Source organism: Zalophus californianus, chromosome 1 (genome assembly GCF_009762305.2).
Source record: "Zalophus californianus isolate mZalCal1 chromosome 1, mZalCal1.pri.v2, whole genome shotgun sequence".
In the NCBI taxonomy this organism is placed as follows: domain Eukaryota; kingdom Metazoa; phylum Chordata; class Mammalia; order Carnivora; family Otariidae; genus Zalophus; species Zalophus californianus.
In genome coordinates this window covers 36,309,005-36,322,076 of record NC_045595.1, presented here as the reverse complement: position 1 = coordinate 36,322,076, position 13,072 = coordinate 36,309,005, and the positions used below count along the sequence as shown (strand labels likewise).

At 33.9% G+C, this 13,072-nt stretch overlaps 1 protein-coding gene across 1 annotated transcript in view; it reads left to right on the top strand.

Annotated features, from left to right (window-relative positions):
• The window catches only part of TMF1 (TATA element modulatory factor 1), a 32,681-nt gene that overhangs the window by 5,769 nt on the left and 13,840 nt on the right, over positions 1-13,072 (top strand). The window contains exons 3-8 of the mRNA XM_027584228.2: positions 1,144-1,247; positions 2,075-2,201; positions 4,424-4,529; positions 9,971-10,113; positions 10,360-10,526; positions 11,031-11,187. Of these exons, the coding sequence (XP_027440029.2) occupies positions 1,144-1,247; positions 2,075-2,201; positions 4,424-4,529; positions 9,971-10,113; positions 10,360-10,526; positions 11,031-11,187 (804 nt within the window). The remainder of the gene's footprint in view (positions 1-1,143; positions 1,248-2,074; positions 2,202-4,423; positions 4,530-9,970; positions 10,114-10,359; positions 10,527-11,030; positions 11,188-13,072) is intronic.

The following is a 13,072-nucleotide window of genomic DNA, read 5'->3' as shown; positions in this document are numbered from 1 at the left end:
CTTAGGAATGACAAATTGCTTCTACCTAATACATATAAAAGGAAAGTGGTATAAATTCTTTAACATTAAGTCACAGTTTTGGTTTCTCCTATGATTTTTAGATATAGAAATTGAGTTGGATTTGGCATCTTTAATAGACCTCTCTGAGGTATAGGATGTCTTGAAGAAATGTCCTGTAAGTGCCATGTATTGAATTACTTAATGTAAAAAAAAGTGCCAGATTCTGTTACCTAGGTTTAATATTATTCACAAATGAAATGCCATGCTCTAGCTCTAATAGCAGTTTGAATTCCTGAAATCAACACTATTTAGTATCAGTAAGATATTTTTGAGCTACTTTCAGAAGGTAAGTGATTTCTAAATTAACCTAGACCTCAATCAGGTAAGACTTTTTTTTTAGTGCGTAAAAGCATCATTCCTCCCCTCATAGACAGGTTTATCATTACTTCAGCAAGATCGAAGGAGTAAGATATTCTAACCATTCCTTTTTGTTTAGCTTTATACTGATATATTCTGGAGATTTTAAAGTTACATGCCTATAGATTTTCTAAAATTGCTTTTATTTTTTAAATGCGAAGTATCACACTAAAAAAACTTACACGTTACATATTTGAATTAAAGAATAAAATCGAATAACAGACACTTGTATATCTGCTACCCAGCTAAGATACAGAATATTACTAGAGGCTTTAAAGCCCTTCTTTGGTCTTTATTTTCTCTAGCTCCCCTCCTCTTTTGGTGGATGTGCACACCTTTCCTAGATTTTTGCTGTAACAAACTTGTAAATATTCTTGTATATATATGCAGAAGTTTTCTCCTCTAAAGTATATCTAAAAGAATTTTCTACATTAAAGGGTGTGTAGATCTTCAACTAGATGTTGTCTAATTGTTTTCCAAAGTGGTTTACTAATTTATACTCCTACCGGCTATGTGGTTGTACTAATTTATACTCTCCTACCAGCTATGTATGAGTTCTTGTTGTTCTGAATCCACTGTGTTCTCGGTATTGTTTTAAATTCTTTTTATGAGATAATGCTGTTTTATTTATTAGAGTGATTAGTCTACCTTTACAACTCATCACCTGCATGTAGAAATGGTTTTTTAAGGTTAAATGCATGACTTTTGTGTATTCTCCTTATTCAGAGACTTGAATTTCTGAATGAGAAACTGGATAAAAGGGAGGCTCAGTTATTATCTCTTAGTAAAGAAAAAGCACTTCTAGAAGAAGCCTATGATAATCTGAAAGAGTAAGTATTTTACAAATGTGAATAATTTTGTATGTTTTGTAGAAGCCCAAATACTTGGTTATTATTTAAGAATGTTTTTTAAACTAAAATGTTTAGAATTTAACTTGTGTATAATTATTGAAAATGGAATAGTGGGACATCTGGGTGGCTCAGTCAGTTAACTGTCTGCCTTGGCTCAGATCATGATTCCAGGGTCCTAGGATCAAGTCCCACATCGGGCTTCTTGCTCACCCGGGAGGCTGTTTCTCCCCCTGCCTGCCGCTATTCCTGCTTGTTCTCTCTCCTTCTCTCTGACAAATAAATAAATAAAGTCTCAAAAAAAAGAAAGAAAGAAGATGGAATAGTTTTTCAGTTCTCACCGTAGAGATTTCTTTTCTCCTCAGATTATCTTTACCATATTACCTTTGGCATTGAAGAGAAGTATTTTGCAAAAAAACCCAAGAAACCATTTTCCCTTTTAGTATGAGATTTAAAACGTGTATTTAAAGAAAACTATGATATTAAAAGAGACACTGAATATTTGTTTGCTTTAAGGGGTGATTAGTAAAATATAACAGATTCAAAAATGAAAAATTTTGTTTACCATTATCTTACTTTTACACATCAAATATTGGTGACATTTTCATTTTCTAGTGGGTTTTCATTTAGGTGCTTTAAAATAAATTAAGCAGGTAATTTTTCTCTTAAAAGTTAACAGGCCTAAAACTAAATGTTTTAGTAAGGTATATGTTGAAGACAATATTATTTTCCTTTTGCAAACTGCACTCATCTTGTTACCTTAGGAATATGTAAACAAGTATCTCTGTCTCTGTTGTTTTTTAATTTAGTGAAATGTTTAGAGTGAAAGAAGAAAGCAGCAGCATTTCTTCTTTGAAAGATGAATTTACTCAAAGAATTGCAGAAGCAGAAAAGAAAGTTCAGCTAGCCTGCAAAGAGAGAGATGCTGCTAAAAAGGTAATGAAAGTTAAAAATAATATTAATTAAATTCTATACAGACATGGATTTTTGAGGGATGCATTCATAATATTTTGGTATGGAAAAAAGAAGTAAGATTAAAGGATACCATATAGTATATTAACACTTAAATTGTAGATTTTTTAGTATCTTTAGACTTACAGATTTTTGATACTAGAAGAATCTAAGCCAGTATTTGTATAATTTATCTATAAGTCCTTGCAAGATACATAGCTAGGATCATTAGAATAATTTTTATAAATGATAATTTCATTAAATAACAAATCTAAAAGGCACTGTGTAAATTAAAAAAATATATCCTTACTCTCTTTTGTTACTGTTTAACCACTTCAAACATATATGTTCTTCTTCAAGTCAAAGTAATTTTAAAATAAAAGAATTGTAAGGGTTAGTGACTCTTGTGAGGCATAATATTGATTTATTCTAATACAGGATTTCTCCTGGGCACTATTCACATTTTGGGCTGGATAATTTTATGCTGTATGAGACTTTTCTGTGCATTGTAGGGTGTTTACCAGCATCCAGGCCTGTACCTACAAGACACCAGTGTCACCCTTACCTCCCCCTCTCCCAGTGCACATCCATCACCCCCTTCCACGAGTTTAGATAATTGAAAATGTTGGCAGACTTTGCCAAATGTCCTCTTGAGAGCATAGTCACTCTTGGTTGGGAACCATTGTTCTAATTCTTAAAATTTGTATCAGTTGGCTATTTCAGAAATTGGTAACCAGCTAAGGTTAGTAATTATTTCTTCTATCCCAACTATTAGTAATAACCTTTCTCATCATTTGCTCTTCTCAGTTAAGTTGCTTTCCTTCTTCTCGACCAGTGTTAATATTTATATTTTTTTCTTTGTATACTCTTACAGAAGAGAAATAAGTCATAGACTTCCTTCTGCTTAGGTTGCTTTAATTAGCTAGCTCATTTCAGATACTGACAATAACCTGAAACTACCTAACCAACTTACCTCTTCTTGTCCCTATAGTATTCCATCTAGACCAGTCTAATTGAGAAATTAGATTTTAAGTAATGCTTGTTTCCTGTAATATACGTTGAATTGTAGATCCAAAATAGACCCAAACCATTGACTACAGGTGGGAAAAGCTTGGGCCCTAAGTTTTAACAGGTTTTTTGTGTACTGCTATATATGAACCCCCCTACTTAGGATCTGTAGGAAATTCAAGGTGAATTGAATTACCTTAAGTAAAGAGTTTGCTTATCTAATGATGGAAAAGAGATAATGTCTACACCTGTGTAGTACTAGGCAGAATGAAATAAGTTACAGATAAAGATGAATAAGCAGTTTGGAATGGTATCACAGAGGATGAATTCTGACCAGGGAATTGAGGAAAGTTTCATGGAAGGCAGGATTGGGTCTTTCTTATTGGGCCTTGATGGATTAATCAAATTTTGACAGCTGGAAAATGCACAGCAGTGTTGTGGATGGTTCAGAGCATGGGCTTTGTGGACTCATAAACCTGGTTTCAACTCTACCACTTAATAGCTCTCTGACCTTCAAAATTTATTCAATCTTGCAGTGTCTTAGTTTTCTTATTTGTGTAGTTGAATAAAGGACCTCCCTCATAGAATTGTTGTGAGGATAAAATGATAATAGATACAAAGCATGGTTTAATACCTAATGTTAGTTGTTTTTAGCTGGTGTTTGGTTTCAGATCATTGCTTAAAACCCAATTTTAAATCATAGAACACTTTTCACATCTCCATTTGTGGTTTTAAGAGATAAACTGTCTTGACATGTCTGCTGAATCTCTGCTTTATTAAAGTAGATTGAACCTTATATAATTATGTTTTCCCTCATTTTACAATGCACTAGCAAGTGCAAGTTTTAGATGAGGAAAAGAAATACAGTGCAAAATGGAGACATATGTTGTTCTAAATATAATGTTTAACCTGAAAATATGTGTATAGAGATACTCAAGAAAGGTATTGAAAGTTAACTTACTCTCATTTGCATTTCCATATTAAAACCTGTTTATATCTGAATTCAGGTTTTCTATGTTGTTTCAAAGCTATTTACATAGTTAACTGAGGTAATAAACTCACTTTAACAGAATAAAATTTACAGAACTTTATCGAGAATTTCATTATTGATGACTTCTTTGAATATGGAAAAAATTGAAAAATATGCCCAGAGTGAAAGTAATTCTTTATGCTATTCACATTCCTTTTTTTTTAATTAGGAAATTAAAAGTATAAAGGAAGAACTTGCTACTAGATTAAATAGTAGTGAGACTTCAGACCTTTTGAAAGAGAAAGAAGAGCAGATCCGAGGGTTAATGGAAGAAGGTGCGTAAAGTATTTAGTTAACTATGAAAAATACTGTAACAGGAGAAATGCTCGCCACATGATTAGCTGCTACTTCCCAATAAGAAATAATTGGAAGCAAGAAAGATTTGTGCTTAAACCTCAGAAATGACAGGTGACAATTTAGCGAAGAATGGGGAGCAATATGTATAGAGGCAGAGATGCATGTATGTAGCCTTTTGTTTCTAGGGAGGTAAAAAAAAAAAATAACTTGCTGAAAAATAAATGTTTGTGCTTTCATAAAAAAGCTTTTTAGCAGGTTTTAGAGCCTGTCATGTAACCCAAGATATTTGAAGGTTATAATCCTGGAATTTATATAGTATCTGAATCTCTAGCTTGGGTACTATGTGGTATCATCATATTGTTTGGTCGACTGATAGTGAACTTTTCATTATATTCTTGTTTTAATTTTTCAGTTATTTAGCCCTCTATGAAAAGACTTAAAATTAGCAAGGTTATAGAATTAAATATCCTTCATGAGATAAATTATAAATAGACACTGGATTAATTTATGTATTATCATAGGAGAGAAGGTAGTTTTGGAAAAGGTGATTAAATGAATTTTTCTTTTCCTCTTAATTAAGGTTTTTCTAGTCTAAGAATAACACTTACTACTTGCAGAAATTTTTTTAAGTTTTAGGAGATGTAGGAAGAAAAAAGAAATCAATTTGGTTTTATAAGGAACTATCAATTTCTTCTAGTTCTTTTTTAATGTTTTTAATACATTGTTAAGCATAATTAAGATCATGTATTTAATCTGTAATCTTTTACATTTTCGTAGTTCTTTTACATTTCCCTATGCTATTAAATGCTTTGCTAGCATTATTAATGGCTGTATTAAAGTGCATGATATGGCTATATATACCGTAATTTATTTTACTGTTTTCCTAATGTTGTACATTTATTTCTAAAATGTTAATATTACAAATAGTGGTGGGATGAGAATTTCAAATCATTGAACTAAAGAGAATTTCCAGAGTAAGTGTTTGAAAAGAATTGGAAACAATCACTGTATTTGGAAAAGTTAGTTTTACCCAATCTTTCTTTTTCATTTATTCAGCTAATATTTAACAGTTAGTGTGTCAGATACTGTGTTTGATACAGTAATACATATGACACACTCCCTGTCTTTTAGGAACTTACAGTTTAATGAGAGGGAAATATAAGTACACAGATAATTATAAAGCACAGTCTAAGCACTGCAATAGAAGAATGAAGGGAGAAATGATAAAACACATAATCATTATCTCAAGACATGTTGAGGTCATGAACTGACTGTGTTACAACACTAGAAACTGAGGAGAAGACTGCATGGATTCATAATTTTAAAAAAATACTTAAAATAATTATATCAGGTATCACTATTTTGGTATTTATTAATTTAGGTAGGAGGTGGGTTGATGTTCTCTTTTGCTTAATGAACTTTATACTGAAAATAGAATGATTTCATATGGGATTATTTACTTACTGCTTCTGTATCCCCCAGAAGTATTTTTTTTTAAAGATTTTATTGGTTTATTAGCACACAAGCTGGGGGAAGCAGAAGGGGAGAGAAGCAGACTCCCCCGCTGAGCGGGAAGCCCCATGTGGGGCGTGATGCGGGGCTCCATTCCAGGACCCTGAGATCATGACCTGAGCCGAAGGCAGATGCTTAACTGACTGAGCCACCCACGTGCCTCTCCCCCAGAAATATTTTTAAATTCACAGCTGAAAATCTGAAAGACTAACAGCTGAAAGTACACTACAATGAATAGCTGATTACTTTATTACCTCGCTTCACCAATATTAACATCTAGGCACACCTGCTTCATATCTTTTTGCACATACATGCAGTTCCCTTTTGCCAAACCATTTGAATGTAGGTGACAGAAATAACATTCCACTCCTAAATTCCACTCCTAAATTTTTTTCCAGCTTTATTGAGGTATAACTGAGTAATAAAAATTGTATATATTTTTGATACACATATACATTGTGAAATGATTACCACAGTCAAGCTAATTAATATATCAATCACCTCATGTAGTTAACATCTGTTTATGTGACGAGAACACCTAAGATCAATTCTCTTAGCAAATTTCAAGTGTATAATATAGTATTATTAACTGTAGTCACCATTCTGTACATTAGATCTGCAGAACTTATTCACCTGCATAACTGAAACTTAGTACCCTTTGACCAATATCTCCACATTTCCCGCATCCCTGGTAACCAGCATTCTACTCTCTGCTTTTGTGAGTTCAACTTTTTTGTATTCCACATATAAGTAAGATCATGCAGTATCTGAGTCTGACTTATTTCAGCCTCCAGTTTCATCCACATAATCACAAATGGCAGGGTTTTCTTCTTTTTCAAGGCTAAATAATATTACTTTGTATACACACATGCCGCTTTTTTATTTTTTAGAATATTTAATGAATTGGGAAAATATTTATAATTTTAGATAGCAAAAACAAGTTACACATTTGTATATACTTTTATTCAAGTATAATTACATATAGTGTTATATTAGTTTCAGGTGTACAACATAGTGATTCAACAATTCTGTACATTACTCAGTGCTCACCATAAATACAATCACCATCTGTCACTATGTAACATTACTATGATATTATTGACTATATTCACTGTACTGTAATTTTATTTCTCTGACTTATTTTGTAACTAAAAGTTTGTACCTCTTAATCCCTTTCACCTATTTCAGTCCTCCGCCCCCACTTCCCCTTTGGCAGCCATCATGTTTTTTTCTCTTTTTGAGTGTTTCCTGTTTGCTTGCTTGTTTGAGTTTTTTTTTGTTTTGTTTTAGATTCTGCATATAACTGGGACGCCTGGGTGGCTCAGTTGGTTAAGCGACTGCCTTCGGCTCAGGTCATGATCCTGGAGTCCTGGGATCGAGTCCCACATCGGGCTCCCTGCTCAGCAGGGAGTCTGCTTCTCCCTCTGACCCTCTTCCCTCTCATGTGCTCTCTATCTCTCATTCTCTCTCTCAAATAAATAAATAAAATCTTTAAAAAAAAAAGATTCTGCATATAACTGAAATCATATGGTATGATCCTTTTAATGTATTGTTAAATTCAGTTTGCTAATATTTTGTTGAGGATTTTTACATCTGTGTTGTCAAGGTATTCGCCTATAGTTTAGTTTTGTGTTGTGTGGCTTTGGTTTTGGTATCAGGATAATGTTGGCCTCATAGAATAAATTTGAAGAATAGATATTAATTCTTCTTTAAATGGTACAATTCCCCTGTGAAGACCTCCTGGTCTTTTGAGAAGAGTCTTTTGATTACCAATTCAATTTTGTTACTAGCAGTGGCCTGTTCAAATTTGCTTGTTCTTTCTGATTCAATTTTGGGAGATTTTATGTTTCTAGGAATTTATCTATTTTTTTCTAGGTTGTCCAGTTTGTTGGCATATGTAATCTTCATAGTATTCTCTTATAATTCTTTGTATTTCTGTGCACAACACATTGTCTTTCTTTATCCATTGATGGACACTTAGGTTGTTTCCATAACTTGGTATTGTGAATAATGCTGTGGAGTGCACATATTTTTGAGATACTGATTTTATTTCCTTTGGATATATATCTAGAAGTGGGATTATTGTATCATATAGTAGTTCTATTTTTAATTTTTTGAGTAATCTCCAACTTGTTTTCCAAAGTGTCTGTACCAATTTATATTCTTGCCAATAGTATACCAAGGTTCCTTTTTCTCCATATCCTTGCCAAGTCTTACGATTTGTCTTGTTGATAATAGGTATCCTAATAGGTGTGAGGTGTAGTTTTAATTTGTATTTCCCTCATGATTAGTGATGTTGAGCACCTTTTCGTATACCTGTTGGCCATTCACATGTCTTCTTTTGAGAAAAGTCTGTTCATGTTTTTTGCCCATTTCTTAATTGGCTTATTTGTTTTTTGCTGTTGAGTTGTGTGGGTTCTTTGTATATTTTGGATATTAATCCCCTATCAGAAGTATGGCTTGCAAATATTTTTCTCCATTCTGCAGACTATCTCTTCAGTCTATTGATTGTTTGCTGTGCAGTATTTTTTTAGTTTGATGCAATCCCAGTTGTCTATTTTTGTTTTTGTAGCTTATGCTTTTGGGATCATACCCAAAAAACTCATTGCCACGACCAGTGTCAGAAGGTTTTTTCCCTGTGTTTTCTCCTAGTAATTTTACAGTTTCAGGTATGTTAAGTCTTAAATCTATTTTGAGTTGACTTTTGTATTTGGTGTGTGATAGGGTCCAGTTTTCTTCTGCATATGATTATCCAGTTTTCCCATTACTATTTATTGATGAGACTGTCCTTTCCCCATTATGTGTTCTTGGCATCTTTGTTGAAGATTAGTTGGCCGTAAATGTATTTCTAAATTTTGCGTGGATTTTCTAAGCTCTCTGTTTTGTTCCACTGGTCTGTATGTTTTTATGCCAGTACCATACTGTTTGGATAACTGTAGCTTTATAACATGTTTTAAAATTAGAAAATGTGATACTTTCAGTTTTGTTCTTGCTAAGGATTGCTTTGGCTGTTTGAGGTCTTCTGTGGTTCCACATGAATTTTAGGATTTCTTAAAATTTTTGTGAAATATGTCATTGGAATTTTGAGAGATACTGCAGTGAATCTGTAGTCCACTCCTAAATTCCTAAGTCTCCATTTCTCAATAGCAAGTTCATTTTGCTTCACAAGCACAACATCATAATCATACCTAAGAAAATCAGTATTAATTCAGAAGTGTACTCCAGCATATATTTCATTATTTATCTCCATGGTCTCTAAAAATGACTTTTATACCTGGTCATTTGTCCTGCCCCAAGATCTAGTCAAAGTTTGTGTATTGCATTTGACCATTATGTCCTTTTAGTCTTTCACCGATCTAGGATAGCTCTCTTAATGACATTGAAGACTTTGTAGAGTCCAGGCCAATTGTCCTACATATTCCCCATGTTCAGGAGTTTATCCCTTTCTTCATGATTAGATTTAGTTAAAATTTCTAGTAAGAAATATCATTGCTGATACTGTGTACCCAGCTCTCCATTATATCAGTAGATGCATAATATACCACAATTGGTGATGTCAAAACAATGTTTGGTTAAGGTGGTGACAGCCAGATTTCTCCATTGTAAAAGCACATTTTTCTCTTCATAAGGCATAAGTAATATGTGGGGATGATTTTTTAAGGTGTAAATATCCTATTATCTACTATCCTTCCACCTAGTAATTTTAGCATTCATTGATGGTTTTTGTACAAATCAGTTTAACATTTGTGGTTACAGTTTTGTGATTTTAAAAATATTCTATCATTTTATGTCACTGGTTAGATAAAACATTCAATCCAGATTCTTAAGGAATCATTGTTTGAATTTATTTATTTATTTATTTATTTATTTATTTATTTATTTATTTATTTATTTTCGCCATTGCCAGGAGAAAAACTTTCAAAACAGCAGCTGCATAATTCTAACATTATTAAGAAATTAAGAGCTAAAGACAAAGAAAATGAAAATATTATTGCAAAGCTGAACAAAAAAGTTAAAGACCTAGAAGAAGATTTGCAACATTTAAAACAGGTGAATGTTAACCATTCTCTAGATATATATGTTGTTATTACTTCCTATATGAACAATTGGCTGTGGTTTATAAGACATTTAGAATAATTTATCAGGGTATATCATGTGGGAAGAATTTATCAAGCAATTTAATAAATGAGTGTTAAGATTTTTCTTCAATATTGTAACATTTAAGATTCCTGGAATACAATTATTTACCATGGTGTTATTTATTGAAAAAAACTTTTGTCTGTTTTTATAATATAGGTCCTTGATGGCAAAGAAGAAGTTGAGAAACAGCATAGAGAAAGCATTAAAAAACTAAATTCTGTGGTGGAACGCCGAGAGAAGGATCTTGGCCGACTGCAGGTAGACATGAATGAACTTGAAGAAAAGAACCGAAGTACTCAGGCTGCTCTGGATAGTGCATACAAGTAAGAAACTAAACCAATATGCAACCCATTTAAAATGATCAGAACGGGATATTGAAAAAATACTTTTTCTGTTATCTAATCACTAACAATATTTATAAACTTAGCTATATATGAACTTGTAACTGGTCAAAGCAAATTCACAAGAGTTGTTACTGTAGTCAGTGTTTATTTTTTTATTTTTTAATTTTTTTTAAGATTTTATTTATTTATTTGAGAGAGAGAGAATGAGATAGAGCACGAGAGGGAAGAGGGTCAGAGGGAGAAGCAGACTCCCTGCTGAGCAGGGAGCCCGATGCGGGACTCGGTCCCGGGACTCCAGGATCATGACCTGAGCTGAAGGCAGTCGCTTAACCGACTGAGCCACCCAGGCCCCCCCGTAGTCAGTGTTTATTATGTGGTGAAGTCTTCCTCATTGTGTAACTCTTATGGAAATCTACATGCAAACTTTAACTTGGCCATGTAATTAACTATTTTAAATAGAAATTATCAATCTAATTTTTTAAGAGAACTTACTGATCTCCACAAAGCCAATGCTGCAAAGGATAGTGAAGCACAGGAAGCTGCTCTAAGTCGTGAAATGAAAGCTAAAGAAGAACTTTCTGCAGCACTACAGAAGGCCCAAGAAGAAGCCCGTCAGCAGCAAGAAACATTAGCAATTCAAGTAAGCAATAGATAATGAGTTACATTAGTCTTTAAAAACTTGATGCTTTTGCAAATTAAAGATTACATTAGTTATTTGAATCAAACTTTATGTATTGGTACATGTGTTAAATTTCCTTTCTAATCTTATTGGACACTTTTCCAAGAGTACTTGATTGTGCCAATCTTTTTTTTTAAGATTTTATTTATTTATTTGAGAGAGAGAATGAGAGAGAGAGAGTACATGAGAGGGGAGAAGGTCAGAGGGAGAAGCAGACTCTCTGCTGAGCAGGGAGCCCGATGCGGGACTCGATCCCAGGACTCCAGAATCATGACCTGAGCCGAAGGCAGTCGCTTAACCAACTGAGCCACCCAGGCGCCCCAATCTTAATCGTGTGTTTTTTGAACTTTGTTAAAGTGATGTTTACATTGTACTGTATTGCTTATTTTTTGTGACTTTCAGACTTATTTAATAATACTATGAAAGGCAAAGACTGTGTTACTGCACATATGCAGATAAATACTAAACATTGCTTATAATTTTAGGAGAATCCATATAAGTCCTGAGCTTATTCATAACATCTGTGGGAGTCCATGTAGTTCAGATAGAGGAGGAAAACTGAAATTTGTCAGGCTTTTTCTTATAAAATCATCAGTTGATTGATATTTGGGGTTATTTTCACTTTTTGATTATTATGATTAATGCTGCTATACATATTCATTTACAAGTTTTTGTGTGAATGTTTAAGTTCTAGATGTATACTCTCAGGTCAGTATGGTAACCGTATATGTAATTTTTTGAGGACCTGCCAAACTTTCCCATAGCAATTGCACCATTTTACATTCCCATCAGCAATATATGACGGTCTGCATCTTGCCAGTATTTTTTTGTTATTGTCTTTTTTTTTTCATTATAGCCTTTTAGTGGGTGTGAAATGGTATCTGATTGTGGTGTCCTTGTTTACATTTCCTTGATGACTAATGATGTTGAGCATCTTTTTATGTGCTTCCTGGCCATATGTATTTTGTTTTAAGATTTATTTATTTGAGGGCGTATGTTGGGAGAGGGGGAGAATCTCCAGCAGACTCCCCACTGAGCAAAGAACCCAGAGTGGGGCTCTAGCCCAATGCAGGGCTTGACCCCATGACTCTGAGATCATGACCTGAGCAGAAATCAAGAGTTGGACACTTAACTGACTGAGCCACCCAGGCGCCCCTGGCCGTATGTCTTACTGCAGTTTCTTTGGAGAAATTTATTCGAATACTCAAATCCTTTGTCCATTTTTATTTTATTTTATTTTTTATTTTTATTTTTTTTAAAGATTTTATTTATTTGAGAGAGAGAGAGCACGAGAGGGAAGAGGGTCAGAGGGAGAAGCAGACTCCCTGCTGAGCAGGGAGCCCGATGTGGGACTTGATCCCGGGACTCCAGGATCATGACCTGAGCCAAAGGCAGTCGCTTAACCAACTGAGCCACCCAGGTGCCCTTTATTTTTATTTTTTAAAGATTTTATTTATTTTATTTGAGAGAGAGAGAGAGCACATGAGACAGGGGAGGGTCAGAGGGAGAAGCAGACTCCCTGCCGAGCAGGGAGCCCGATGCGGGACTCGATCCCGGGACTCCAGGATCATGACCTGAGCCGAAGGCAGTCACTTAACCAACTGAGCCACCCAGGCGCCCTCTTTGTCCATTTTTAAATTGGGCTTTTTAAAAACTGTTCAGTTGTGAGAGTTCTTTATATATTCTGCACATTAGGTCCTCATCAGATGTAGGATTTGCAAGTATTTTTTCCCATTTTTTAGGTTGTCTTTCATTTTCTTGATAATGGCCTTTGATGTACAAGTTTTTTAATTCTGATGAAGTCCAACTTATCTATTTTTTCTTTTGCTGCCTGTGCTTTGGGTGT